We start from the raw sequence: 27,215 nt of genomic DNA, 5'->3' as shown, positions 1-27,215 counted from the left end.
CTCCTCCCCTCTCCTCCCTGTCCCGCCTCCCCCCTCCCTCCCTCCCGCCCTCCCTGGGTCCTGCACCAGCCCTGGTTAACTACCGCAGCAGACAGCTTCCCCCACGGCGTCCTGCTGCCCACCCTGAGCCCAGCCCTCACTCTGTGGTGACCCTAGGCCAACGGCACCATGAGGCTGGGCCTCACGCTGCTGTCCCTGCTGCTGCAAGCCTGCTGGGGAGCTGCCCAGGACGATCCAGGGGCCCCAAAGGCCATTGCCTTCCAGGGTGAGTGGAGCCTGCCCTTTGCTGCCCCCTGAAGAGCCTGGGATCTGGGAACCCCTGCTGCGGGAACCACCAGCAAGAGGCCGCATTGGGAGGGGAGGGCAGGGGCTGCGGTTCCCAGGGTGCCTGGGACATCTGCTCCCCCCTCGGAGGCCCTGCACTTTGGCACATCTGTGTGGGGGAGCAAGGGGTTCCCGCTGTCACCCCCGGCCGGGTTTCTGTTCTCTGCGGAGGGCTGTGGTGAGGAGCAGTGCTGAGCGGGCCTCGGCTCACCAGGCCCCCTGACCTGCCCGCACACGGTGCCACAAGGCTGTGCCCGGTGGCTTTACATCCAACAGGGAGACCTAAGCAGTGGTCTTTGTCTCACCGGGTTCCAGAGCCCCCGCCCTTCAGAGGCTGGGCCCAGTCCTCTGAGCTCTGAGCAAGGACCCCTCAGGGGACACCTCCAGGATATGTTTTCACCGTCTCCCTCTGGGTGCCTGGGGGAGGGGGGGAGCTGGGTGCAGCCGCCTGCCTGGGCTCCATGTGGGAGTGTGGGACCAGGAGCCACTCTGCCCATGGGAGTGGGCGCAGGCAGCCCCTGTGCCCAGGAGGGTGGTCCATGGCTCACGGACCCCTCCCCCCCAGACTGCCCTGTGGACCTGTTCTTTGTGCTGGACACTTCTGAGAGCGTGGCCCTGAGGCTCAAGCCCTACGGTGCCCTGGTGGACAAGGTCAAGGCCTTCACCAAGCGCTTCATCGACAACCTGAGAGACAGGTAGGGGACGCACTTCAGCCTGGGCTTCATCCGGGAGCCCAGCTGACCAGCAGGCAGGGCCGGGCATCTGCCCATGTGACAAGGCCACCCCTACACCCAGCATCTGCCCAGCTCGAGCATGTGAGATAGCAGCGGCCCCTCACCTCAGGAAAACCAAGGGACCCTGCTGGGTGCGAGGCCCCCACAGACAGACGAGCAGTCACAACCCCCAGGCAAGCAGGGCTGGGAGAGCCGTCCTGGGGGCTCTGCCCGGTACCCCGGGATGCAGCGTCCAGCTGGGCCCCACCCAGTGCACAGTCGGGAACCAGCTCTCACTTGGCACAGCCCGCACCCACCTTTGGTCCCACCTGGTCCTGGTGACCACTCTGCCAGGTACCGGGGCCCACAGCCTATGCCACAGAGACCGCGGGCTGGGCACTCCCACTGCCAGCCCAAGGGATTTACAGACTGCGGACTTGAACGTAGTGGAAGCTGATCCCCGGGGAGGGGGAGGGAGCCCTGCTGTGGCCCTCATGCACACACGGTCCTGCATCTCCTGAAGAGGCCCCGGGCCCTGTTGGGCACTGGTGGCTCACGCCTGCAATCCTAGCTACTCAGGAGGCTGAGTCTGAGGGTTGTGATTCAAAGCCAGCCTGAGCAGGAAAGTTGGTAAGACTCTTATCTGTAATGAACTGTGAAACAACAACAACAACAAAAAGAGCCATAAGTGGAGCTGTGTCTCAAGTGGTAGAGCACCAAGAGCACAAGAAGCTCAGGGACAGTGCCCAGGCCCAGAGTTCAAGCCACAGGACCAGCACAGAAGAGGAGGAGGAAGAGGAGGGGGAGGAGGAGGAGGGGGGGGAGGAGGAGGAGGAGGAGGAGGAGGAGGAGGGGGAGGAGGAGGGGGAGGAGGAGGGGGAGGAGGAGGAGGAGGAGGAGGAGGGGGAGGAGGGGAAGGAGGAAGAGGAGGGGGAGGAGGAGGAGGAGGGGGAGGAGGGGAAGGAGGAGGAGGAGGAGGAGGGGGAGGAGGGGGAGGGGGAGGAGGGGGAGGAGGGGGAGGAGGGGGAGGAGGGGAAGGAGGAAGAGGAGGGGGAGGAGGAGGAGGAGGGGGAGGAGGAGGAGGAGGAGGAGGAGGGGGAGGAGGGGAAGGAGGAAGAGGAGGGGGAGGAAGAGGAGGAGGGGAAGGAGGAGGAGGAGGGGAAGGAGGAGGAGGAGGAGGAGGAGGAGGGGAAGGAGGAGGAGGAGGGGGAGGAGGAGGGGGAGGAGGAGGAGGAGGGGGAAGAGGAGGAGGAGGAGGGGGAGGAGGAGCAGGAGGGGGAGGAGGAGGAGGGGGAGGAGGGGGAGGAGGTCCTCAGCCTGCAGGCCCCTTACTTCCATTCCCCCATCAGTTTCCCATCTAGAAATGGGACAGCGCCACCTCAAGACCTGAGGTGCCCAGTCGATCTGCCAGGCTGCCCATGACTCCCACCTGCAGCTCCCAGGCAGAGGCCACCCTTCTTGACCTTGCCCGGGCCGGGCCATCTGCCACTTGGGAGATGGGGACACAGGGCCTTTGGAAGGGCAGTGCACATCTTCTGATGACCCCACTCCCCACTGCCCAGGGGGCCCTCAGGCCGCACTCCCTACTCCCCACCCCCTCCACCCTTGCCCTCAGGCCGCGCTCCCCAGCCCACTGTCTTGGCCGCAGGTACTACCGGTGTGACCGCAGCCTGGTGTGGAATGCAGGGGCGCTGCACTACAGCGACGAGGTGGAGGTCATCCGCGGGCTCATGCGCATGCCCAGCGGCCGGGACGAGCTCAAGGCCAGCGTAGATGCCATCAAGTACTTTGGCAAGGGCACCTACACCGACTGCGCCATCAAGAAGGGGCTGGAGGAGCTGCTCATTGGGTGAGTGGCCGCCCCGGACAAGCCGAGGGTTGCGGCCAACCTGGGGCGTGCACTCCCACCACGGGCCTTCCTCCTGGCCCTGGGCTTGCAGGTAGCTAGGGGATGGCTGGAGACTCAGACCTATCCCAGTGAGGGGTGTCTGCTGGTGACCATGGCCATCCAGCCTGACCAAAGCCCTGGGGCTGTCCCCCACCCCCATCTTTGCATCAGCCAATGTCCTCAAGATCAGTGACCCCAGTGTCTCCACTCCACTGTGGAGACTTACAGAAAGAGATAAAGGATGCAGAGATGGAAAGACAGGCTGAGGCCGAGATGGAGACAGAACAGGGAGATGCAGAGACTAGCAGAAAGAGATAAAGAATGCCGAGATGGAGAAAGATAATCAGAGTGGACTTGGGGAAACGCCTCTTGGTTCCTGGCAGCTGGCAGAATGGAGTCTGCAGAGCTCAGTCAGGCCACCTTCCAGGGCCTCCTTGCCTCCAGCTCAGGGGAGGGGGTCTCAGCGCAGTTCCTGTGACCCCAGGGGGGTCCTGGGGGGTGCCTCACACTGCCCACCCTCCAGGGGCTCCCACCTGAAGGAGAACAAGTACCTGATTGTGGTGACGGACGGGCACCCGCTGGAGGGCTACAAGGAGCCCTGCGGGGGCCTGGAGGACGCAGTGAATGAAGCCAAGCACCTGGGTGTCAAAGTCTTCTCCGTGGCCATCACCCCTGACCACCTGGTGAGACGTCGTGCCCTCCTAGGCACCGAACACGAAGTAGAGGGCCGCCGCCCCCGCCCTCCGCAGCCCCTCGGGGCTCCAGGGGTCCCTGTACCCAGCCTGGGCGTTCACAATGCCTGTTTCGAGGCTCACCTGCGAGGTCCTGGGATGCCCAGGTGGAGGCTCCAGCGGGTGGAGCCGGCCCCTCCCAGTGAGGCGCTGAGTGTCTTTGCCGGCCCGGCACCCGCAGCCCAGCCTACCCTGGGCATGGGCCCCAGGGACCCGGCTCATCCTCCCCTCCCCCCCATACCCCAGGAGCCACGCCTAAGCATCATTGCCACGGACCACACTTACCGGCGCAACTTCACCGCGGCAGACTGGGGGCAGAGCCGCGGGGCAGAGGAGACCATCACTCAGACCATCGACACCATCGTGGAAATGATCGTGAGTAGTGCCAGCCGCCGCGCGTGGGGGAGGGGGATGCCGCCCGCCGCGCGTGGGGGAGGGGGATGCCGCCCGCCGCGCGTGGGGGAGGGGGATGCCGCCCGCCGCGCGTGGGGGAGGGGGATGCCGCCCGCCGCGCGTGGGGGAGGGGGGATGCCGCCCGCCGCACGTGGGGGAGGGGGAGGCCGCCCGCCGCGCGTGGGGGAGGGGGGAGGCCGCCGTGTTGAGGGAGGCACCGTGTCTCGGCATGGTAACTCATCTGTCCCTTTCTATTTCAGAAAAACAACGTGGAGCAAGTGGTAAGAGCCCTGCCCCGCCCGAAACCTGCACAGCCGGGCCTCGTGTCCACAGGGCCTGAGCTCGGCGCGCATGTTCTGCCTGTGTCAGGCGGGTGCCCAGGTGCATGCGTGTCCTGGACACAGATATGTGGCTGGGCGCCTGTCCCCCACGTTGGGACTCTCTGACCTATCTCCTGCCTTCCTCTCCACAGTGCTGCTCCTTCGAGTGCCAGGTGAGTCGGGCCTCCCCACCCATGGGGGCCATGGCCCGTGTGGAGTCCAGAGCTGACCGTCCCTTGTGTCTGTCTTGCAGCCTGCCAGAGGACCTCCAGGGCCCCGGGGGGACCCCGGGTATGAGGTGAGTGGCCTGAGCGTGTGCCTGTGTTGTGACGCTCCCAGAACACAGCTCCCACCATGCCCTAAGCAGCTTGTGCCGCCAGCTGTGGATGGCCAGGTGTCCTGAATCCAGGGAGGAAGCCGCGGCGGCACAGCACAGGTGTGGTGAGCACGACATGGGCAGGTGAGGGTGTGGGGGCCGCACAGAGGCTGCCCCGAACACCACAGCCCTCTAGGAGTTCAGTGACTTTCTGGCACTCACCTGGCCCGTAGAAAGGCCTTCTGGAAGGACCCGGGCATGGATGAGGCCTGGCCTTCCGGGAGGACCCGGGCATGGACGAGGCCTGGCCTTCCGGGAGGACCCGGGTATGGAGGAGGCCTGGCCTTCCCAGAGGACCCGGGTGTGGATGAGATCTGGCTTTCCAGGAGGACCCGGGCATGGATGAGGCCTGGCCTTCCAGGAGGACCCGGGCATGGATGAGGCCTGGCCTTCCAGGAGGACTCGGGCGTGGACGAGGCCTGGCCTTCCGGGAGGACCCGGGCGTGGACAAGGCCTGGCCTTCCGGGAGGACCCGGGTGTGGATGAGGCCTGGCCTTCCGGGAGGACCGGGCATGGACGAGGCCTGACCTTCCAGGAGGACCCGGGCATGGATGAGGCCTGGCCTTCCGGGAGGACTCGGGTGTGGACGAGGCCTGACCTTCTGGGAGGACCCGGGCATGGAGGAGGCCTGGCCTTCCGGGAGGACCCGGGCATGGACGAGGCCTGGCCTTCCGGGAGGACCCGGGTATGGATGAGGCCTGGCCTTCCGGGAGGACTCGGGTGTGGACGAGGCCTGACCTTCTGGGAGGACCCGGGCATGGAGGAGGCCTGGCCTTCCAGGAGGACTCGGGCGTGGACGAGACCTGGCCTTCCGGGAGGACCGGGCATGGACGAGGCCTGGCCTTCCGGGAGGACTTGGTTGTGAATGAGGTCTGGCCTTCTGGGAGGACTCAGGCATGGATGAGGTCTGGCCTTCCAGGAGGACTCGGGTGTATTTCCACTCTGAAGGCTGCTCAGGAGCATGGCTCTCTGGTTCCTCAGAAGAACGGTCAGATCCCAAGAGGGCCGTCCAGTCAAGTGGGCACCCTGAGTGGGGCCAAGCTTCCGTACTTGATGGCTCCATCTGCTCTCAGAGCCTGGGACTTGGCAGAGCTGGCACCCCCACCTCCCAAAAACTGGTGGGAGGAGATTGGGCCTGGGTCCAGCTCGGAAGGCTGTGGTCCCTGGGCTCCCAGAGCCAAAATCAAGCCAGGATGGGGCCCAGGAGGACTGTTCCCAAAGGCCCTGTGTGCACAAGCCGGGTCCCTGCCCTGGATTTCTGGAGAGAGAGTGCGTGGCCCCTGACCTGGTCTTCTCTGTCCCCCAGGGAGAGCGAGGAAAGCCAGGTCTCCCCGGAGAGAAAGGAGAAGCTGGAGACCCTGTGAGTGCTGGGTGCTGAGAAGCCAAAGCTGGGGAGACTGGCTGCCGGGGAGTGCTCAGAGGATAGGCAGAGACCACAGGGCTGCCCCTCAGGGGGCAGTGTGAGGGCATGCCCCAGAGGCAGGCCCAGGACTCCCCGGACCTCTGCCTGAACCCTGGCCACCCTTCCCTGTCTCTCTTCCCGTCCCTAACCCCCCCCCCCAGAGTACCTGACTGGCCCCCCTCCCCTTCCCTTCCTTCCCCTCCCCTCCCCCTAGGCCACCTGGATCCCTTCCTGGAGCTCACTGTGAGACCCAGGAGACCCTCAGGCGACCCCCATGCTGGTTCTCAGAGCGCCTGGGGGCTTCCGGCTGGATAGGCCTAGGCTGCAGGGTGTGGTGGGTGAGCCAGGTGGGGCCACCTGCTGTGTGGGGTCTGACTGTCTCCTTCTCTCTTCCAGGGAAGGCCTGGAGACCTGGGACCCGTGGGGTACCAGGGGATGAAGGTGCGTGTCCAGCCTCCGCAGTGGCCCCCCCAGGCGGAGAAGACTAGATCCGGTTTGTGGGGTGCGGCATGTGGGCCCCTGCACAGCCATGACGCTTCTCCCTCTTCTATCTGGTTTTCAGGGAGAAAAGGGAAGCCGAGGGGAGAAGGTGAGTGAGGCCTGACTTCAGGACATACCCCACGGGGCCCTGAGCCTCCTCCTGTCTGGCCGAGAATACCAGCAGGGAAATGCTAGTATTCCCATGGGGTCATGGTGGCAGCCCCTTGGCCCTCCTCCCCTCCCCTCACCTCTCTACCATCGCAGGGTGCTGGGTCAGCGAGGCCTGGGGGACAGCACCTGTCACGCTCACCCCCAACAGGGTGGGGACACGGGAGGCCGGGACCCTCGTCCCCTCCCCTCCCCTCTCTACCATCGCAGGGTGTCTGGGTCAGCGAGGGTGGGGACACGGGAGGCCGGGACCCTCGTCCCCTCCCCTCCCCTTACCTCTCTACCATTGCAGGGTGTCTGGGTCAGCGAGGGTGGGGACACAGGAGGCCAGGACCCTCGTCCCCTCCCCTCCCCTTACCTCTCTACCATCGCAGGGTGTCTGGGTCAGCGAGGGTGGGGACACGGGACGCCGGGACCCTCGTCTCCTCCCCTCCCCTCCCCTCTCTACCATCGCAGGGTGTCTGGGTCAGCGAGGGTGGGGACACGGGAGGCCGGGACCCTCGTCCCCTCTCTGGTGCCCCGAGTCCCACACTGGCAGTGCTCCCTTGGACCGGGGGCAACTCTGCATTCTCAGGGGTCCTCCGGCCAGACCTCCCGGGCCTGGCCCCTCTGCTGGGCAGCACCGACGTGGGTGGGGGCTGGCCTCAGGCCCAGGCCAGAGGCCAGCCCCTCACACGCCCTCTCGTCCCACAGGGCTCCAGGGGACCCAAAGGCTACAAGGTGAGTGTGGGTGACCTGGGACCGCAGGGCCCCCGTGGCTGGTGTCATCTGACCTTCACCTGACCTTTTGTTTCTGTGCTCCCCAGGGCGAGAAGGGCAAGCGTGGCATCGATGGGGTAGACGGCATGAAGGTGACCTCTGGGGATGGGAGGACGCGGTGGCCCGGCGTGGGGTCAGAAGGGGGAGACAAGCGGGTGTTCTCCGGGGTGGTGACTCCCTGTGACTCAGTGTCTCCTACCACACCTGGCCCCTCGTGGGTCCCCGGCTTCCCCGTCAACCCCCCAGGACTGTGGGAGGGATGGGAACAGGCAGCCCTGGGTGCTGACTCACCGTGGTGCCCACCTGCCCGTCTCAGCCTGGACTTTTCCTCCTCAGGGGGAGACGGGGTACCCAGGCCTGCCTGGCTGCAAGGGCTCACCGGGGTTTGACGTAAGTCACTTCCACCCCCCCACCCCCCCCCCCTCGCCCCGCCCAGGAGTCACTGGGGACGGTGCCTGTCAGGCACACTGGACTCCTGACGGACACAGTCAGACAGTGGCCCTTTGGGGACTCTGCCGACGGTGACCCGCCGTGACCCGCGGTGTGGGTCTTCCCACAGGGCGTTCAAGGACCTCCCGGCCCAAAGGGAGATGCTGGTTCCTTCGGACTGAAGGGAGAAAAGGTGAGTGGCCCTTGGCTGCGCGAGGGCCGGGCTTGCCGCCCTTGGAGGCAGGCAGGCCGGCCGGGCCCCCGTCTCCGCACGGCACCGGGACGGGCCTGGCTCTGACGGCGTGGCCACAGGGGCTGAGCGGTGCCCGTGGCCGTGTGGACAGGCGGAGCCACGGCAGAACCGACCAGGGCCCCGGAAGCCCGGTGTGCCCACGGCGGCCCAGCCCCCAGCCCGGCCCAGCCATCCAAACCTCTGTGTGGGGAAAGCAAAATTGGAGAGTGAGCAAGAGCTGGTGTGAGGAAGGCAAGCACCCGGCGGCGGGGGGTGGGGTTTGTTTTGAATTTGCGTGTGCGCGCGTGCGCGTGTGCCAGTCCCAGGGCTCAAACTTCGGGCCTGGGCTCTGTCCCTGAGCTTCTTTTGCCCTAGGCTAGTGCTGTGCCACTTCCGTGTTTTTTGGGGGGTGGTGGTGGTTCATTAGAGATAAAAGTCTCATGGACTTTCCTGCCTGGATTGGCTTCAAACTGAGCTCCTCAGATCTCAGCTTCCCGAGTAGCTGGGAGTACGGGCCGCAGGACAGCTTTGAAGTCCCACTTGGGGCTGAGTTTCAGTTCCATGTCTCTGAGGTGTCCAATGAAGACAGGAGGTGCAGGAGAGGTGAGGGAAAGTCGCTGCCCCCTCCTGTGTTCCAGGGAAGCCGTCAGCACGCAGATCACCTCTAGGCCCAGGCTGGAGCGTGCGGTGGGCAGAGAGCCCCTTCGGGCAGGGCAGGTGGTTTGGGCTGACACTCCACGTGGGGTGTGCAGCTACAGGTGGGCTCACGGGGGTCCTTGGAGCCGGGCACTCCGAGGGCCTAGTGGTGGGGTAGGGAGTAGGCCGGCACCCCAGGGAGCGTGCCTGACCCCTCCTCTTCCTCAGGGTGAAGCTGGAGCAGACGGGGAGGCCGGGAGACCGGGGAACTCAGGACCACCCGGAGACGAGGTGAGACGAGGGGACCCATGTTCCGTGGGTGCCGGGGCTCAGAGCCAAGGGCCTGCCTGGACTGTTCATCCTGCATTGTGCTCCCACAGGGTGAGCCGGGAGAGCCTGGGCCCCCCGGAGAGAAAGGAGAGGCCGGTGACGAGGTGAGCCCCTGCCAGCCTCCCCTGCACGCCCGAGGCCGGGTGCTCGCTGGCACAAGAACTAACACGGGGCCTGTTCCTCCTGTTGCAGGGGAGCGCAGGCCCTGACGGTGCCCCGGGAGAGAGGGTGAGTTGGCAGGCAGCAGGCTGCTTCTGAGAGTTCTGCCAGGGTGACCCTTGCCCCTGCAGGTCCACTCCTGAGGGGACATCCCTCCTGACTGAATATCGCAGGGTCCCCTCCTGACAGGACATCACAGATCTGCTCCTGACGGGCCCTGGGTCTCCCACTCCCAGGTGGTCTGACACCAGCAGGGCAGACAGACTGCAGCCGTCCTGAGTGACTTTCACCCCGTGCTTCTGTGTTGGGCCTTGGATCCTTAGAGTCTGTGGAGGCAATGGAATGAGGAGGCTCGGCCGCTGAGATGACCTGGCTGGGAAACGGAGCCAGCCCAGGCTGTCACCGGGCAGAGGCCTTGAGCAGCACCAGGCAGTGTAACCCCCACAGTGGCCTGCGCTTCTTACCTGTCCTTCTCCACACAGGGTGGCCCTGGAGAAAGAGGACCTCGGGGGACCCCGGGCGTGCGGGGGCCGAGAGGAGACCCAGTGAGTCATGGTCTGAGGCTGAGGCCCCGCCCAGCCCTGCGGGGTTGGGTCAGGGGTTAGAACCCCAGGGTTCCCATACTGCCCTGCAGGCACCACACGCTCCAGGATCTAGGTTCCCAGGCCACCATGAGCTCCAGGATCTAGGTTCCAGGCCACGCCTGCAGGCACCATGAGCTCCAGGATCTAGGTTACCGGGCCACGCCTCCAGGCCACCATGAACCCCAGGATCTAGGTTCCCAGGCCACGCCTGCAGGCCACCATGAGCTCCAGGATCTAGGTTCCCAGGCCACGCCTGCAGGCACCATGAGCTCCAGGATCTAGGTTCCCAGGCCACCATGAGCTCCAGGATCTAGGTTCCCAGGCCACGCCTGCAGGCACCATGAGCTCCAGGATCTAGATTACCAGGCCACCATGAGTCCAGGATCTAGGTTCCCAGGCCACCATGAGCTCCAGGATCTAGATTACCAGGCCACCATGAGCTCCAGGATCTAGGTTACCGGGCCACACCTCCAGGCCACCATGAGCTGCAGGATCTAAGTTCCCAGGCCACGCCTGCAGGCCACCATGAGCTCCAGGATCTAAGTTCCCAGGCCACCATGAGCTCCAGGATCTAGGTTCCTGGGCCACCATGAGCTCCAGGATCTAGGTTCCCAGGCCACGCCTGCAGGCACCATGAGCTCCAGGATCTAAGTTCCCAGGCCACGCCTGCAGGCCACCATGAGCTCCAGGATCTAAGTTCCCAGGCCACCATGAGCTCCAGGATCTAGGTTCCTGGGCCACCATGAGCTCCAGGATCTAGGTTCCCAGGCCACGCCTACAGGCCACCATGAGCTCCAGGATCTAGGTTCCCAGGCCACGCCTGCAGGCCACCATGAGCTCCAGGATCTAAGTTCCCAGGCCACCATGAGCTCCAGGATCTAGGTTCCTGGGCCACCATGAGCTCCAGGATCTAGGTTCCCAGGCCACGCCTGCAGGCCACCATGAGCTCCAGGATCTAAGTTCCCAGGCCACGCCTGCAGGCCACCATGAGCTCCAGGATCTCGGTTCCATGCCAAGCCTGAAGGCCACTAGTAGTGTCAGGATCTAGGCTGGGCTAAGGGCACTCCTCACCATCACTCTTCAGGCCTGTGTAAACCACAGCCATTCCTGACCACTACGTGAACTTTCTGCAGACCTTGAGTTCTTATTTGGAAGAACTTTCCTTGTTAAAATTTCAAGAGTGCAGATGTCAGATCGAAACTCCAGACGGGGGTCAGGCCAGAGGTGATTTGACCAAGGTGTCTCACCTTGGGCCCCTGAGAACAGAGGCAGTCACATGACAGCCACGCCAGCAGCCAATTTCCTGGCAAAAACATGGCAAGGCCAGAAGGAAAAGTGGTCAGAAGGAAGGGACGAGGAGCAACCCGTGCCTGCAGTGGACAGTGTCTCTGCCCTGCCCTGGGTCCAATAGCTGCCTGACAAGCATCTCACCTCTGGCCACCTTGTGCACTGGCCCTCAGGGCCACTGTCTGCCCCCACCCCAGGTACCTGGAGCTGGCAGACATGTGACTCCATGCTTTCTTCCCAGGGAGAATCTGGACCCCAAGGTGACCAGGGAAGAGAAGGGCCTGTTGGCATTCCAGGAGACCAGGTAGGGAGCCTGCTGTCTGGGGGTAGGGAGCCTGCTGTCTGAGTGGGTAGGGAGCCTGCTGTCTGGGGGGGTAGGGAGCCCGCTGTCTGGGGGGGTAGGGAGCCCGCTGTCTGAGTGGGTAGGGAGCCTGCTGTCTGGGGGGGTAGGGAGCCCGCTGTCTGGGGGGGTAGGGAGCCTGCTGTCTGAGGGGGGGTAGGGAGCCCGCTGTCTGAGGGGGTAGGGAGCCCGCTGTCTGAGTGGGTAGGGAGCCTGCTGTCTGGGGGGGTAGGGAGCCCGCTGTCTGGGGGGGTAGGGAGCCTGCTGTCTGGGGATAGGGAGCCTGCTGTCTGAGTGGGTAGGGAGCCCGCTGTCTGGGGGTAGGGAGCCTGCTGTCTGAGGGTAGGGAGCCTGCTGTCTGGGGGGGTAGGGAGCCCGCTGTCTGGGGGTAGGGAGCCTGCTGTCTGGGGGTAGGGAGCCCGCTGTCTGGGGGTAGGGAGCCCGCTGTCTGGGGGTAGGGAGCCCGCTGTCTGGGGGTAGGGAGCCCGCTGTCTGGGGTAGGGAGCCTGCTGTCTGGGGGTAGGGAGCCTGCCGCTGGGGGGTGACAGCCCAGCGGGGGACACACAGAACTTGGGTTGGCCAAGGTTGAAATGTGGCTCAGCCATTGAGGGGTGGGGTCTCCAGTCCCAGCTCAGTGCCTCCTGCAGACACAGGATGTACCCTCCCAGAGCCAGCTGCAGGAGGCCACATGGCCCCTGAGGCATGTGGGTAGGACAGACTCCCCAAGGCCGAGGATCTGCTGAAGGGAATGAGGTTGAGAGTGTGTAGACACACACCTGGCATGGCACTGGAGAAGGGAGATTCAGGACCCAGCTCTAGGAGCCCTGGCGCTGTGAATGATAGGAGCGGAGAGGCCCGGCATACAGGCTGGGGACCTAGGGATCAAGCTTGCTGCAGCCTGGCTTAGTCCAGCAGCAACGCCGGGGAGGTCAGGGCCCTGGGTGAGATGCAGGCCAGAGAGCCCTGGAGAGAACTGGCCAGGGCCCTGCCTTAGGAGGAGGCCCCCCGAGCCTGGACTGCCCCTCCCTGTGGGCATCTGTGCAGGAGGGCTGAGCACCTGGGCAAGAAGCACCCACTGCAGGTGGTGCCTAGTGCATCCCACATTGGCCTCCATGGGAGAGTGGGGCCAGTGTGGCCGCTGCAGCCAGTCAGGAGGGAGCCCGAGAGAGAGCCTCCACCTAGAGACAGGAGGGACCGGCCCAGGGCTGGAAGGCCTGGGAACTGAGGCCCCATGGCGTCTCTCCCTCAGGGCGAGGCTGGCCCCATTGGACCTAAAGGATACCGCGGTGACGAGGGTCCCCCGGGGCCTGAGGTGAGTGCCGGTTACCCAGGAGGGCTGGCCTGGCTTCCGGGGCACTGGCTCCCCTTCCCTTGGAGGGCACTGAGCCCCTCACCTGCACCGTGAGCAGGCTGCCACTCCTCTCCTCTCTCTCCGTAGGGTCTCAGAGGCGCTCCAGGACCTGTCGGGCCCCCAGGAGACCCGGGGCTGATGGGTGAACGGGTAAGTGTTTGGTAGCAGAGCCCTGCTGGGTCCATGCTGGGTAGTCAGAGCCTTCTCCCCGCAAGCCCCGGCCTTGGCCTGAGCCAACTTTAGGGGGAGGGGCTGCCCCTGGGACTAGTGACCACACAGGCAGCGTGCACAGTCGGTGGCCAAGCAGGAGGGCATCTCAGCCAGTTTTCCCTGCTCGAGGTTCAGTCCAGGGAGATGAACCCCCATGGCAGCTGGAAAAGGGTCCTAGGTCCCACGCTGACAGGAATGACCTCTGGGTGCTACCGTCTCGGGCCTGTGCTGTCCTGTGCTGTCCCAGATGTCCTGTGCTGTTCCTGGGGTGTCCTGTGCTGTCCCTATGCTGTCCTGTGCTGTTCCTGGGGTGTCCTGTGCTGTTCCTGGGGTGTCCTGTGCTGTTCCTGGGGTGTCCTGTGCTGTTCCTGGGGTGTCCTGTGCTGTCCTGGGTGTCCTGTGCTGTCCCTGGGGTGTCCTGTGCTGTTCCTGGGGTGTCCTGTGCTGTCCCTATGCTGTCCTGTGCTGTTCCTGGGGTGTCCTGTGCTGTCCCTATGCTGTCCTGTGCTGTCCCAGGATGTCCTGGGCAAATGTCTTACCTGGTGCCGCCAGCTCTGCTCTCCTCCCCCAGGGTGAAGATGGCCCCCCTGGAAATGGCACCGAGGGCTTCCCTGGCTTTCCGGTAAGTGTCCCCCAGCCAAGTCTCTCTCAGCGTCATTCTGGATACCTGGGCACTTGGGCCAGCAGGACCAGCCAGGCCACTGACTGGCCAGGGACTTAGTGACTGGGCCTCTGCCCACCCAAAGGTTCTCTGTCTTGTGCTGTCTGGCTGAGCTTCTCTGTCTGACTCCAGTGTGAACACCCCGCCTTTCACCCACAGGGATATCCAGGCAGCAGGGGCCCCCCTGGGCTGAACGTGAGTATGTCCGCCCTGCCTCTGACTGGACGGCGCCCACCCACGTGTGTGCATTCACACACACCTGCAAGAGCAGGGTCCACGTGTGCTCGTGTGCAGACGTGGGCACGCCACCTCATGCGCTGTATGCACACTCACACACTCGACACACACAGCCACACACGGTATTCCCAGGGTCCCCACCTACCTCAGAGACAGCCCAGCGACACTCACACCACCTTCCCTCCCCACTAAGATTGCGCTGACTGTATTTGCTGTCACCACTCAGGGAACAAAAGGCTACCCTGGCCTCAAGGGGGATGAAGGAGAAGCTGGAGAGCCCGGAGAGGATGTGAGTGGGGTGGGCGGGGCCCCTGGTGTGAGCCCCAAGCCTATCGGGGGAGGGTGTGAGTGGGGTGGGCGGAGCCCCCGGTGTGAGCCCCAAGCCTATCGGGGGAGGGTGTGAGTGGGGTGGGCGTGGCCCCTGGTGTGAGCCCCAAGCCTGCCTGGCGAGGGTGTGAGTGGGGTGGGGAGATGCCCCTGGTGTGAGCCCCAAGCCTGCCTGGCGAGGGTGTGAGTGGGGTGGGCGTGGCCCCTGGTGTGAGCCCCAAGCCTGCCTGGCGAGGGTGTGAGTGGGGTGGGCGGAGCCCCTGGTGTGAGCCCCAAGCCTGCCTGGCGAGGGTGTGAGTGGGGTGGGCGGAGCCCCCGGTGTGAGCCCCAAGCCTATCGGGGGAGGGTGTGAGTGGGGTGGGTGTGGCCCCTGGTGTGAGCCCCAAGCCTGCCCGGGGAGGGTGTGAGTGGGGTGGGCGGAGCCCCCGGTGTGAGCCCCAAGCCTATCGGGGGAGGGTGTGAGTGGGGTGGGCGTGGCCCCCGGTGTGAGCCTGAAGCCTGGCTGGCGAGGGTGTGAGTGGGGTGGGCGTGGCCCCTGGTGTGAGCCTGAAGCCTGCCCGGGGAGGGTGTGAGTGGGGTGGGCGTGGCCCCTGGTGTGAGCCCCAAGCCTGCCTGGGGAGGGTGTGAGTCGGGGGCCATGAACCCAAGTCAGCCTAGAATCTGGGGTGGCAGAGTGGACCCGGCTGGGGCGGCATACACGAGGAGCCGAGTGTGCGGTGACTGCGTCCATGGACGCACAGCCCTGCTGCTGACCCGTGCCACTTCCTTTCAGAACAACGACATTTCCCCTCGTGGGGTCAAAGGAGCAAAAGGGTACCGAGGCCCAGAAGGCCCACAGGTGAGCCGTGAAGCCGTGGGGGGTGAGGGGAGAGGGGAAGGAAATGGGGGAAGGGACGGGGCCAGGGGCAAGGGAAAGGCAGAACCGTGGGTCACCAGAGGGTGGCTGGTCACTGGGCGAGGGGCAGCAAGGCCACCCTGGGGGAGCTGACAGGGTTCCGGGCCAGTGCCTGGGTTGTTCAGGGGGTCAGACTGTGTTCTCTGCCCCTTGTGGGAGTGTGGGGTGACAGGGTGGGGTTGGCCCCTAACCAGCGAGGCTGGGGCTTGAGCGGTCCCAAGGGGCAGACTTTCCCAGGGCCCTGGCTGGGCCTCTGGAAGGATGCACACTCAAGTACTGTCCTGTGAGCACCTCCCACTCAGAGCCTGGTCTGCTGTTGCCCTGACAGGGACCCCCAGGACACGTGGGACCACCTGGACCAGACGTAAGTAGGGTGTCCACAAATGCCCCCTGGAGGCCATGGGTGGGAGCCACAGTGCTGCCCACGGATGGAGGGGTGGGGGAGGAGCCCTGGTGCCTCCCACGCAGGCCCTAGTGGGGGCACGATGGCACGCAGGGCACGCTGAGTCCAGGGATGTGTGTGTGGAGGACACACGATGACCAGGGGACACGTGGATGACCCAGGGTGTCACATGGATGAACTGAAGAACACATAGATGAACTGGGGACACATGAGGACCCAGGGGGGCATGACAGCCTTGGGTTGGTGTCCATATGGCATACATCTGGGTGGTAAAGGTGTAGTGTCACAGCAGACACACTGAGACCAAGCCGGGCCCTGGGAGCTCCAGGAGTAACCAGGGGACCCCTAGCTCGGACCCATGATAACTCTCCTGCTCCTGTCTCCCCAGGAATGTGAGATTTTGGACATCATCATGAAAATGTGCTGTGAGTACAACGATCTGGGAGAAGCCATCTTAATGAAGGAGCTCGCTTCCACCAGCTCCAGGGCCCCATTCTATCCAGAAGGCTCTGAAGTCAGAGAGAGGGGCTGGGCACAGCCCAGCAAGTAGTATGGCTGTAGAGGAGCAGGCTGGGGCTGGGTGTGGGGATGGCGTGGCCTTGCAAAGATGGGGACTGGGGCTTGGGGAGGCCTTGTGGACGAGTGGACCGGGGCTTGGCTACTTGTCCCCAGAGGTTGCTATGGGCCTCACTGTCTGAGAGCCTGGGCAGAGCTGGGCAGAACTGGCAGAGGGGCTCCAGGAAGGTGGGCAGGAGCAGGGATAGCTTGAAGTCATGAGCTGTTCCCTTGTTTAATCCCTCTCTCTTCTCTCTCCAGCCTGTTGTGGTGAGTGCCACCTCTTCATGCTTAGCAATTGCCATGTGGCCTAAGGATTCCTGCAGTGGACAGAGTGGGGTCCTGTCTGCACTGAACGGAGCAATGCCCTGCCTGCAGTGGGCGGGGCCCTCATCTGCAGTGGGTGGGGCACTGTCTGCTATGGGTGTGGCCCTGCCTGCAGTGGGCGGGGCAGGACCCTCATCTGCAGTGGGTGGAGCCATCTGTAACAGGCATGGCATTGTCTGCTATGGGCGTGGCCCCGCCTGCAGTGGGCGGGGCAGGACCCTCATCTGCAGTGGGTGGAGCCATCTGTAACAGGCGAGGCATTGTCTGCTATGGGCGTGGCCCTGCCTGCAGTGGGCGGGCCCTCATCTGCAGTGGGTGGAGCCATCTGTAACAGGCGAGGCATTGTCTGCTATGGGCGTGGCCCTGCCTGCAGTGGGAGGGGCCTCATCTGCACTGGGTGGAGCCAACTGTAACAGGCGAGGCATTGTCTGCTATGGGCGTGGCCCCACCTGCAGTGGGCGGGCCCTCATCTGCACTGGGTGGAGCCATCTGTAACAGGCGTGGCATTGTCTGCTATGGGCGTGGCCCTGCCTGCAGTGGGCGGGGCAGGTCAGGGCCATTGTCTCTGCAAGTGCAGAGGGCACTCTGGTGTACTCTCCTGGCTCCCGGGCCATCTGCCTCCCTGGTACCCCCCGGAGTGCCACTGAGCATGCAGGCCCAGGGTGCTGCACCTCTCGCCCTCTTTCCCAGCACGCCCACAAGCCCCCAGCCCCCAGGCCTGCCCTGTTCCTTCTCCCCCTGGGATCAGGGTCCGGGTCCACAGGCAGCAGGGTGCAGCGTGGTTGGGCCTGGCTGAGGGCAGGTGACCTAGTGGGCCTTCTGCCTAGGAGCCAGGGGAGGGGTGGGCTGGGGACCATGGGAGAGCCCAGGAGGGGCCCTGAGGGTGGATGCTGCCTGTCCCCAGAGTGCAAGTGTGGCCCCATCGACATCCTCTTCGTGCTGGACAGCTCTGAGAGCATTGGCCTGCAGAATTTCGAGATTGCCAAGGACTTCATCATTAAGGTCATTGACCGTCTGAGCAGAGTGGAGCTGGTCAAGGTGAGGAGAAAGCTGCCTGCAGGGCCGTTGCCACCGTGAGCAGAGGGCTGAGCCTCCTGGTGCGCGCCCCGGCCTGGCCTCGGGGGCCCTGGCTCTGCCTGCCGCAGCCCTGGCTCCCGTCGGGGGGCATGGTGATGGAGCAGGCCACGGCCGGGGCCTGACTCCTGGAGGTCGGAGGCTCATTCCTTGAGGATGGAAATGGGGAGACTCCCCGGGGCCCTGTGTAAACAGGCGGACTGGAGGCCAGGGGCTGTGAGGCAGGGGTTCCTGGGGAGGCACATTCTGGGGTCTGGGGACAGGCTCAGACACGACCGCGCTGTCCTTCAGTTTGAGCCGGGCCAGTCCCACGCCGGTGTGGTTCAGTACAGCCACAACCAGATGCAGGAGCACGTGGACATGAGGAGCCCGCACGTCCGCAATGCCCAGGAGTTCAAGGAGTGAGTGGCCCTGGGTGGGCCGGGCCGGGCCCTCGGCTCGACCCTGACTCTGACCCTGCTCTGGCCGTCCCGTGCCGCGCAGAGCCGTGAAGAAGCTACAGTGGATGGCGGGCGGCACGTACACGGGGGAGGCACTGCAGTACACCCGGGACCGGCTGCTGCCACCCACCCAGAACAACCGCATCGCTCTGGTCATCACGGACGGGCGCTCGGACACCCAGAGAGACACCACGCCCCTCAACGTGCTGTGCGGCCCCGACATCCAGGTGGGCGGGCGCAGCCAGGGTCGGCTGATGGGACTCGTCCTGTCTAGGGCAGGCACCCCTCCTCGCCCTGCGGCCATACGGGGGGGGGGGGGCCTCGGCAAACGTGGGGCTGCTTCTGGGTGGGGGCAGGGTCAGCCGATGGGACTCGTCCTCCGCAGGTGGTCTCCGTGGGCATCAAAGACGTGTTTGGCTTTGTGGCCAGCTCTGACCAGCTCAACGTCATCTCCTGCCAAGGCGTCTTGTCCCAAGGCCGGCCCGGCCTCTCTCTGGTGAAGGAGAACTATGCAGAGCTGCTGGACGACGCTTTCCTGAAGAACGTCACCGCCCAGATCTGCATAGGTGGGCGCGGGGGGCACCACACCCCCTCAGGGCTGGCCGTGGGCACCGCCAGCTCCCGAGACGCCTCCCCCCGGACACTGCCCTCCCCCCGAGAGAAGCACCGGCTGAGCTGCAGCGCACAGCTACGGCTGCCCACTGTCCCGGCCAAGGTCGTCCCAGGCCTGTGCAGGGCAGGGCCATGTGAGGACTGTGACACACACACACACACACGTGTCCCAGGGCTGTGCTCGGCAGGGCAGTGTGAGGAGTGTGACACACACACACACGCGTGTCCCAGGGCTGTGCAGGGCAGGGCCGTGTGAGGACTGTGACACACACACACACACACGTGTCCCAGGGCTGTGCTCGGCAGGGCAGTGTGAGGAGTGTGACACACACACACACGTGTCCCAGGCCTGTGCAGGGCAGGGCCGTGTGAAGTGTGACACACACACACATGCGTGTCCCAGGGCTGTGCTCGGCAGGGCCGTGTGAGGAGTGTGACACACACACGCGTGTCCCAGGGCTGTGCTCGGCAGGGCCGTGTGAGGAGTGTGACACACACACACGCGTGTCCCAGGGCTGTGCAGGGCAGGGCCGTGTGAGGACTGTGACACACACACACGCGTGTGTCCCAGGGCTGTGCTTGGCAGGGCCGTGTGAGGAGTGTGACACACGCGTGTGTCCCAGGGCTGTGCTCAGTCGGGCAGTGTGAAGTGTGACGCCCACGTGTGTCCCAGGGCTGATCTCTGCCGGGCAGTGCGAGGAGTGTGACACACGCGTGTGTCCCAGGGCTGTGCTCAGTCGGGCAGTGTGAAGTGTGACGCCCACATGTGTCCCAGGGCTGATCTCTGGGACACACGTGTGAGTGCACGTGAAGCACACGCATTCCCCGACCTTCACCCGGTGCCCCCCTGGGCACGCGCAGCCCCCCGCGCCCAGCCAGGGCGGCAGCCGGGCAGCAGGCCGACGCTGGGCTTGTGCTGGGGCCCGTCCACCCGCAGAGCCCCTGGCCCCGCTGTGCCTCAGTCTCCACACTCTCCAAAGGCACCCAGGGTCTGCCCTGCCCCTCGGTGGTCTGGCGACATGCCTAGGGGCCCACGGCCCTCGCGGGGGGACTGGGGGCTGGCCAGGCCCGAGGCCCTGCTCCGGGGGGGGGGCCTGTGCCCCAGGACTGCGGAGGGAGTGTCAGTCTACTCACTGTGTTTTCTCTCTACAGACAAAAAGTGTCCGGATTACACCTGCCCAAGTGAGTACCTGGGGCTGGAGAGCGAGGGGGGCCCCACGGGCAGAGCGCCTCTGTGGGCGGGGCGCCGGGAGCCCCAGGGGCTGCTCCCTCCCCCCCCCCGCCCAGCCAGCCCGGCGGCTCTGTGGAGTGGGGGGTCTCGTAGCCAGCCCCCCCCAGGGTGCCCCGGGGGGTCTGGTGCTCACAGCCTCTCCCCCCGCCCCACAGTCACCTTCTCCTCCCCGGCCGACATCACCATCCTGCTGGACGGCTCGGCCAGCGTGGGCAGCCACAACTTCGAGACCACCAAGCACTTCGCCAAGCGTGTGGCCGAGCGCTTCCTGTCGGCCGGCCGGGAGAGCCCCGGCCACCAAGCGCGCGTGGCCGTGGTGCAGTACAGCGGCCGGGGCCAGCAGCAGCCGGGGCGCGCGGCCCTGCAGTTCCTGCAGAACTACACCGTGCTGGCCGGCACCGTGGACGGCATGGACTACTTCAACGACGCCACGGACGTCACCGACGCCCTGGGCTACGTCACTCGCTTCTACCGCGAGGCGTCCGCGGGGGCCGCCAAGAAGAGGCTGCTGCTGTTCTCCGACGGCAACTCGCAGGGGGCCACGGCGGCGGACATCGAGAAGGCCGTGCAGGAGGCTCAGCGCGCGGGCGTCGAGATCTTCGTGGTGGTGGTGGGCCCCCACGTGAACGAGCCCCACGTCCGCGTGCTGGTCACCGGCAAGACGGCCGAGTACGACGTGTCCTTCGGCGAGCGCCACCTGTTCCGGGTGCCCAGCTACGGGGCCCTGCTCCGTGGAGTCTACTACCAGACAGTCTCCAGGAAGGTGGCGCAGGGCTAGCGGGCCGCCCCCGCCGCCGTGGGCCTTCCCACCCCGCCCCTCCCGCCTGCGACCCCACAGAGAGAGGAAGGGGGCCCGCGTCTTCCCAGCAACCGCTGCAGCCGACGGGAGACACGAGAGGCTGAGGCCGTGCCGCTAGCTGTGTGGTGTCTCGGCCTCTTGCTAGAGCTGCTGCCCGTCCCCTCTCCCCGGCTTCATCCGGCCTGACAGCACCTGGCCCTCCTCCCTCCCTGCTCCCCTCCCTCCGAGCACGGCCCGCCTCCAGCCCAGCTGGCCTCCCTTCCCTTCCCACTGACCTTTCACTCCCGGAGTCCCGTTGCCAGCTCCACGGGCTCATCCCGTGCCCCCTGCTCCAAGGAGAGGCTGGGCTGTATTTCATTTTCAGGAAACTGAGGCAGAAGATTTTCCCACACCTACCCTGAAAGGCTGCTTCCTCCTCTGGTGCTGTCGGTGACTAACTCAGACCCCACCCTCGGGGCCTCTGGCTCCCAGTGGGCAGCAGGTGCGGGCCCTGGCGTCCTCGTGCTCCCGGAGCAAGGTGCTACCCACGAGGGCCCTACACTCACTAGGCCCGGCTGGGGCGGATGCACAGAGTCCCGCCAAGATCCAGAATCAACCCGGAGACCCCCTGGCAGGGGTCTCTAGTCCCACATCATCTCGAAGGCCCCTCACGCAGTGCTGTTCTCAGCCCCCACTCCCTCAGCTCCTTGCAAGTGGGCCACCTCTGCCAATAAAAGTGTTCCCTCCTCCCGTGGGCTGGTCCCTGTGCACATCCACCCCCGTGGGGGGAAGCCAATGGCAGCCCAGCCCCCCACCCCTGCCCACAAAGGCACGGGACCCCACTCTGGTCTCTGCCCATGTGTCTGACAGGAAAGTGGGCATGTGGGCTCTGCCACACCTGAAGGCCTGATGCCTCGCCACCTGCAGAACCGGGGGCAGATGAGGGCTGAATATGCTTAAGCCCCCCGAGTGTGCTGGGCCAGTTCTGATACTGAAAAGACTCCTAAGAGTATACAGGGGCAGCCAGGTCCCCAGACCCCCAGGAGGAAGATGCAGGAGGCTTGACCAACACTCAGAGCATAGCAACAGCCAGCCAGCGGCAGGGCCAGCCTGGGCCCGTGGGCAGGAGGGGCTGCGCAGGACAAGGACCCGACAGAAACCGTGTGGTCCGGTGTCACAAGAACTTTGCAACCATTCCAATTTGCAGAGGGAGCGGCAGGACAGTGGCCGTCCACCCCGGCTCTGGTGCTCCCTCTGACCCGCTTGGCAGTGCCCAGGGCCTCCTGGCCCTGCTTGGACTGCACACACTGTGGTTGACATCAGCCGGCACCATTCTTTCCCGCTTCACACACGTGCTGTGCAGGCCCGGGGCGCCCGTGGTCTGGGCGACTCTCCTGAGGACTGCTCTCTGTCCGGCACGCTAAGGACCTCGGGGGCATAGCTCGGGGAGCTCCCGCCCAGCCCCACGCCCCTCTCTCACTGTTTGCTCGTGGGTGCCACGGGCATCGGTCCACTGTTCTCCAACCTCCCCATCTCATATCAGGTTGATCCAGACTGTAACCTGACTGTAACCTGTGTCTCTAACCACAACACAGCCTGAGGCTGGGCACGGGACCCCATGCAGAATTCAGAATCAGACCCCCACCTCCTTGCTGCATTCCTGCCGCTGTGGCCTACACATGTGCGTCCACAGATGGAAGGTCTTACCCTGAGAAGCCCACAGACTGACGCCCTCACCTTGTGACTGCCTCTGTGGGTGGGAACTCTAAGGAAGAAGTTAGGGTAATAACAGTGATGCCCTGTCCAGGGGCAGTGGCACACACCTGGAATCCTAGCTCCTTGGGAAGCAGAGATCTAGAGGATCATGGCTAGTGTAGGCAAAAAGTGACACCAGGCATCTCAACCAGTAGCCTAAGCGTGGTGGCATTCGTGTGGCCCCGCTCTGCAGGAGATGTAAATAGGATTACGGTCCAGGCCAGCCTGGACAACAGACATGCAAGTCCCAACCTGACAATAACTAAAACTCTCCAGGGGCGGGGGCAGCTTGGGACATGACTTGAGTAGAAGAGCACTGCTTGGCAAATGTGCCCCCTGAGTTCAAACCCCAGTGCCACCAAAAATAGTGAGGTCTATGGGATTAGGATTCGTGTCATTTTGGAGAAAAACACTGAGAACTCCTGACTTCTCTCTTTCCTCTCTCTCTCTCTCTCTCTCTCTCTCTCTCTCTCTCTCTCACACACACACACACACACACACACACACACGCACACTTTTTCCATGATTGTCTTTCTCTTTCTCCACCATGTGAGGACACATGCAAAAGAAGGCTCTGTTCAAAGGCCAGACAGCAACCCTGCTGACCCTTCACCCTGAACTTCTAGCCTCCAGGAAAGACCTTTTGTGAAACGCATGCCCCTCTTGCTTGTCATTTGCCTTAGGGAAATTCACAAGCATGGCTTACTTGGAATCACTTACACTGTCTGAGGGGTGGGCTGGCCACACGAGATAGGAGGGGACAGCTAGAGATTAAGAGCCAGCACTGCCATGAGCAAAGGGGCCAGACCATAATCTCTGATGAGGCCACACCTCTGACTTGAACAGTTGGTGCCCAGGGCTCCTGGGGGCTTGGGCACAGCCTAGGGTCCCCCGCTCACTAGGGCCCCCCAAGGGCTTGCTGAGCTACAGCTGGTCAGGCTGGGCTCAAAGGGCAGGAACAGCACCGTCTGCTCAGCTTCCCTCTCAAGGCTTCATCGGAGACAGTGCTCATTCTGCTCAGCCCAACCAACAAGAAGAGCCCAGGTGTGGGCCGCAGACGTGGGGGCTGGGCATTAGTCCCCTTCAGTGATGCCACACCCCTCCTCTCACAGATGGTCGAGGGTCTCTCAGAGAGCGCGGGAAATGAAGAGCCGTGGGGACTGGGGCCGAGCTTTGCGTTCATCGGCTCTGTCGCGCAGCGGGTTAGAGAGGCCTGCACTGCCTCCAGAGCCCGCCCGGGCCCCAGTCCCACCCCACCAGCCACTCAGAGCCTGTGGAACCCCAACGTTCCCGCGTCGCGCGCCAAGCCAGCATCTTCTGTGCTCCCTCTCGTCTCCTCCCAGAACAACATGCCCCCGCGACATGGGCCTAGGTGTCTAGAACACAACACAATCACCCTGAACTTCAAAGCAGGACCTTCAGCATCACAATGCTGAAAGTCAAGCTGTGGAGCGGTGTCAGGGAGACCACGGGGAGGAAGTGTTCGCAGGGCCTGACACCTCGTGCTCAGACTGCTGGGGGCCTTGAGCGGCTGCACACCTGAGAGGAACACACAGCTCAGCGGGAGCCTGTCCCTCCGATGGGAGAGCTCAGCAGGAACGCCCCAGCACAAAGGCCAGCCCCCGTTTAGCAGGAGAAGGAAGCCTCCCCCGGGGGTGTGCCCAGACAGCCTGGCGGTGCCAGGTGCCAACGGGTGCGGCCGGCGCAAAGGCCTCACGTGCCTGATGGAAATATTAAATGGTGCACACATTTCGGGAAAATGGCTTCTTAAAATGTTAAACAGATGCTTGCCACATGACCCAGCAATTCCTCTCCTAGTTTTGCTTCCAAGAAAAGTGAAAATAGCGGTGTAAACGAAGACCTGATTGGAAAAGTTTGCAGCAGCTTCGCTTCTAAAGGCGTGGGCTGGAGACAGGAGCGTCCAGGAGGAGCTGCTGCGGCACGGCGTGCCAGGAAAGCCCCCGCGCACCGCAGGGAGGGCAGGCTCCGCCTCCCGTGCCCCCGGTGTGCACCTCTGCGCCCTCCCCTGCCAGGTGACAGGAGCCAGGAACGGAGTGACGTCGTGCGGCCCCGCCATGCTGCAGCCCCGGGAACAGACAACCACCTGGATATCAGGAGAAACCGCGGCTGCCCAGCGCGTGGCACCGGGGAAGGGCCTTGCCCGCATCTCCAGCTCACTGCTCCCCAGAGGAACCCCAGGACCCTCTCCACCACTCACAGGAGACACCCAGCATCTCCGCAGACTCCCACACTGGAACCCACCGAGGGGAGCAGGGGCCGCGGAAGGCGGGGAGTGGGGCCAGGACGTCAGCGCTCACCCGTGCATGAAGTTCAGCAGAAGTGAGGCGGGAGACACAAGGCCACCACAATTTGAATTGGCAGGGGGAAGGATGAAAAATTGGTGTGAGGGGGGAAGCAGTCCTCAGAGAGGATGGCTGAGCAACCGTGCACAGCAAGCCCCATCCAGAGACCAACCGGAGTCAGGACCTGTAAGGGAAGCCCCACACCCGGGGCGGGAGGGGGGGGGGCAGTTCATGGACAGGGAGACCCAGGGCCCTGGAGGCCTGGAATCTCCTTGGCTTAACCTTGGAATCAAAACTGCCAGTGGGCTCACCCCTCCTCCTGGGCGCCCACATGTTTATCCTAAAGTGCATGTGAAACATCAACAGGAAGAGTCCGGAAAATCCTGGAAACGATTAGCAATGGCGGGGGTGTGGGGCTATCCCCAGCAGATGCTAAAATTACTCTGAAGTGTTCACAGCTAAGAGTACGGCCTCAGTGCCTATGTAGACCAGACAGAAGAGCCTGGAATTCGAGAATGAGGCCAGCCCAGGCGAGTCTCTGCCGAAGACAGGGCTGTACCTCGACCTGGGAAAACATGGTTGGTCCACGGTATTCAGTGACTTGGCTGGCGGTTAGGAAAACAAAGCTGGATCCTGTGCCACCCAGTGTATTATAGAGCAAATCCAAAAGGAGAGAGACCAAAAATAAGACATGAGGTCATAAGTATGCAGAAGAGGCGGGTGAATGGCTTCACCCTGTGGATACAGGGAATCCTTCCTGTCGCTAGAGACTCCACACAAGTAGGGGAAACAGCAAGAAATTAAGCCACATTAAAATACAAGCCGTCCCTGGAGCACACCACCTCCCTCTAACTGCCTTCCTTTAAAAATGCAAATCAAGAGAATCAAGAGTCCAGTTGTGAATTGGGAAGACTCATTTTCACAGTGTCACCAAGCGCGAAGCGTCTTCATAAAGAGTTTCCAGTAATGAAGAAGAAAATCCCAGATTGACAGAACCAGGGCAAGAGGGGACAGGCCTCTGGGGAAAATCAGCGTCAAGACCCTCTGTGCAAAAGTGCCAGTGCCTCACCTCTGACTCCTGGAACACGGCTCAGCCCAGCAGCTGACTTCGACATCAAGGAGGGCCAGCCACGCACCAGCAAGACAGCACCGCCGCCTAGGGAGGGGACCTGTGCCCTGACAAGTCCCCGGCTGCTTCCCCGGGCATCTGCTGTGTCCAGAGAGCAGAGAGGGGGACAGCAGGTGAAGAGCAGCCGCCGTGAGACCGCTTGGAAGCAGGGCCAAGCCACGCGTGGAAACGCCACGCGTGGAAACTCAGCTCCACAGGGAGCCAGGTGTCAACAAGCGAAGGGCGACACACATCCGTCAACACTGGCCTCTTGTTTGTGCGCAAAGGTGTTGCACGGATTTAACCAGAAACAAAACGATACATTGATTTAAAAAGAAGAAGTGTTGTGATACAGAAACAAGTAGAAAAACCTCACTGCGTATCTCAGGGATGACATAAGCTGCGCTAACACTTGGTCATCTGCCATGCGGTCCTCTGCCTCCCAGCCTGAGGATGCAGTGGAATCAAAAAGCAACCCTGAAGGGAATGTTGGAGACCCATGGAGCGCGTCGGAGGCCAGGCACTCTTTCTAGCGGGGCTGGGTGCAGCCACGCCATGAGGCTGGTGTAGACAGCGAGCCATCATCGCAGCAGCGTCTGCCTGCCACGGATCGGAATCCACTCCAGTACTTTATCCATAGAGTCATGAAGAAAACATGGCAAAGGAAATTGTCATCAGCCTTGGAGAAAGTACCGGGCTGCTTCTTGGACTGTATTCTCCCTGCTCCGTAGGTTCAAAACGTCATGAGTGTAAGTGAAAATGATTGTTCAAAGGAGAGATTTGACTTAAACAAGAGAGCAAGCAAAGTCACGGTGAGGCCCTCGGCAAGAACTGTGTGTTCAGAGCGTGGGGGCAGCTGTTCCCCCACCCCCTTATGTCTTTTCTTATCCTGAAAAAGCACTCCCTAGAAAACTAATAAACACTTACGAGGAGACATCCTCACCAGAAAACCGCTCCTCATGGCCAAGTGTGGGCTGCACCTCTTACAGAAACCAGATGTTCTTGTGTCCAGCCAGCAACTTCTCTAGAAATCAAGACGGGGCCACAAGACCCCAGCTGCTCCTCTCCCATGGGGGAGGGGGATGTTGGCCCCTCGCTGCCCAGGACGAGCACTGCCCACCCCGCCTGCCAAGGACACCTCTGCAGGGGCACGGAGCGCGGAGAAGGCTGTGGGGTTCCAGTCATGGGGCTGCTGGAGGGGGCAGGGCAGGGCGGCAGCCAGCTCCTTAGCACTGGGCCTCCCTGGGTGGCTGTGTCCCCAAGTCCCTCTCCCATTCACGAAAGCTACGACCTCCCTGGAGAGCTCAGGCACAAGCTGTGAGGTCTTGGGTATCGTCACCCATGCCTGCAGCTCACCAGCAATTTCCTTTCCTCACTGAATGTGAACTAAGAACATA

General features: G+C 63.7%; 1 protein-coding gene across 1 annotated transcript; it reads left to right on the top strand.

The window, feature by feature from the left end:
• Nucleotides 1–51: 51 nt before the first annotated feature.
• Nucleotides 52–21,404, top strand: LOC125344999 (collagen alpha-1(VI) chain). The gene is made up of 35 exons (XM_048337256.1): nt 52–265; nt 890–1,019; nt 2,686–2,886; nt 3,449–3,608; nt 3,903–4,031; nt 4,310–4,330; nt 4,522–4,542; nt 4,623–4,667; nt 6,052–6,105; nt 6,544–6,588; nt 6,710–6,736; nt 7,489–7,515; nt 7,602–7,646; nt 7,891–7,944; nt 8,114–8,176; nt 9,080–9,142; nt 9,232–9,285; nt 9,374–9,409; nt 9,823–9,885; nt 11,453–11,515; nt 12,801–12,863; nt 12,990–13,052; nt 13,684–13,734; nt 13,933–13,968; nt 14,237–14,299; nt 15,110–15,175; nt 15,561–15,596; nt 16,024–16,060; nt 16,452–16,460; nt 17,422–17,555; nt 17,883–17,992; nt 18,075–18,258; nt 18,417–18,597; nt 19,796–19,825; nt 20,030–21,404. Exons 1-35 carry the CDS (start codon nt 169–171, stop codon nt 20,650–20,652), a joined length of 3,084 nt encoding a protein of 1,027 aa, XP_048193213.1. The 5' UTR covers nt 52–168; the 3' UTR covers nt 20,653–21,404.
• The last annotated feature ends 5,811 nt before the right edge of the window (nt 21,405–27,215 follow it).

The sequence above is a fragment of the Perognathus longimembris genome, unplaced genomic scaffold (assembly GCF_023159225.1).
Source record: "Perognathus longimembris pacificus isolate PPM17 unplaced genomic scaffold, ASM2315922v1 HiC_scaffold_5097, whole genome shotgun sequence".
NCBI lineage: Eukaryota > Metazoa > Chordata > Mammalia > Rodentia > Heteromyidae > Perognathus > Perognathus longimembris.
Note: the sequence above shows the minus strand (reverse complement) of the source record. Positions and strands in the feature narration are given on the sequence as shown.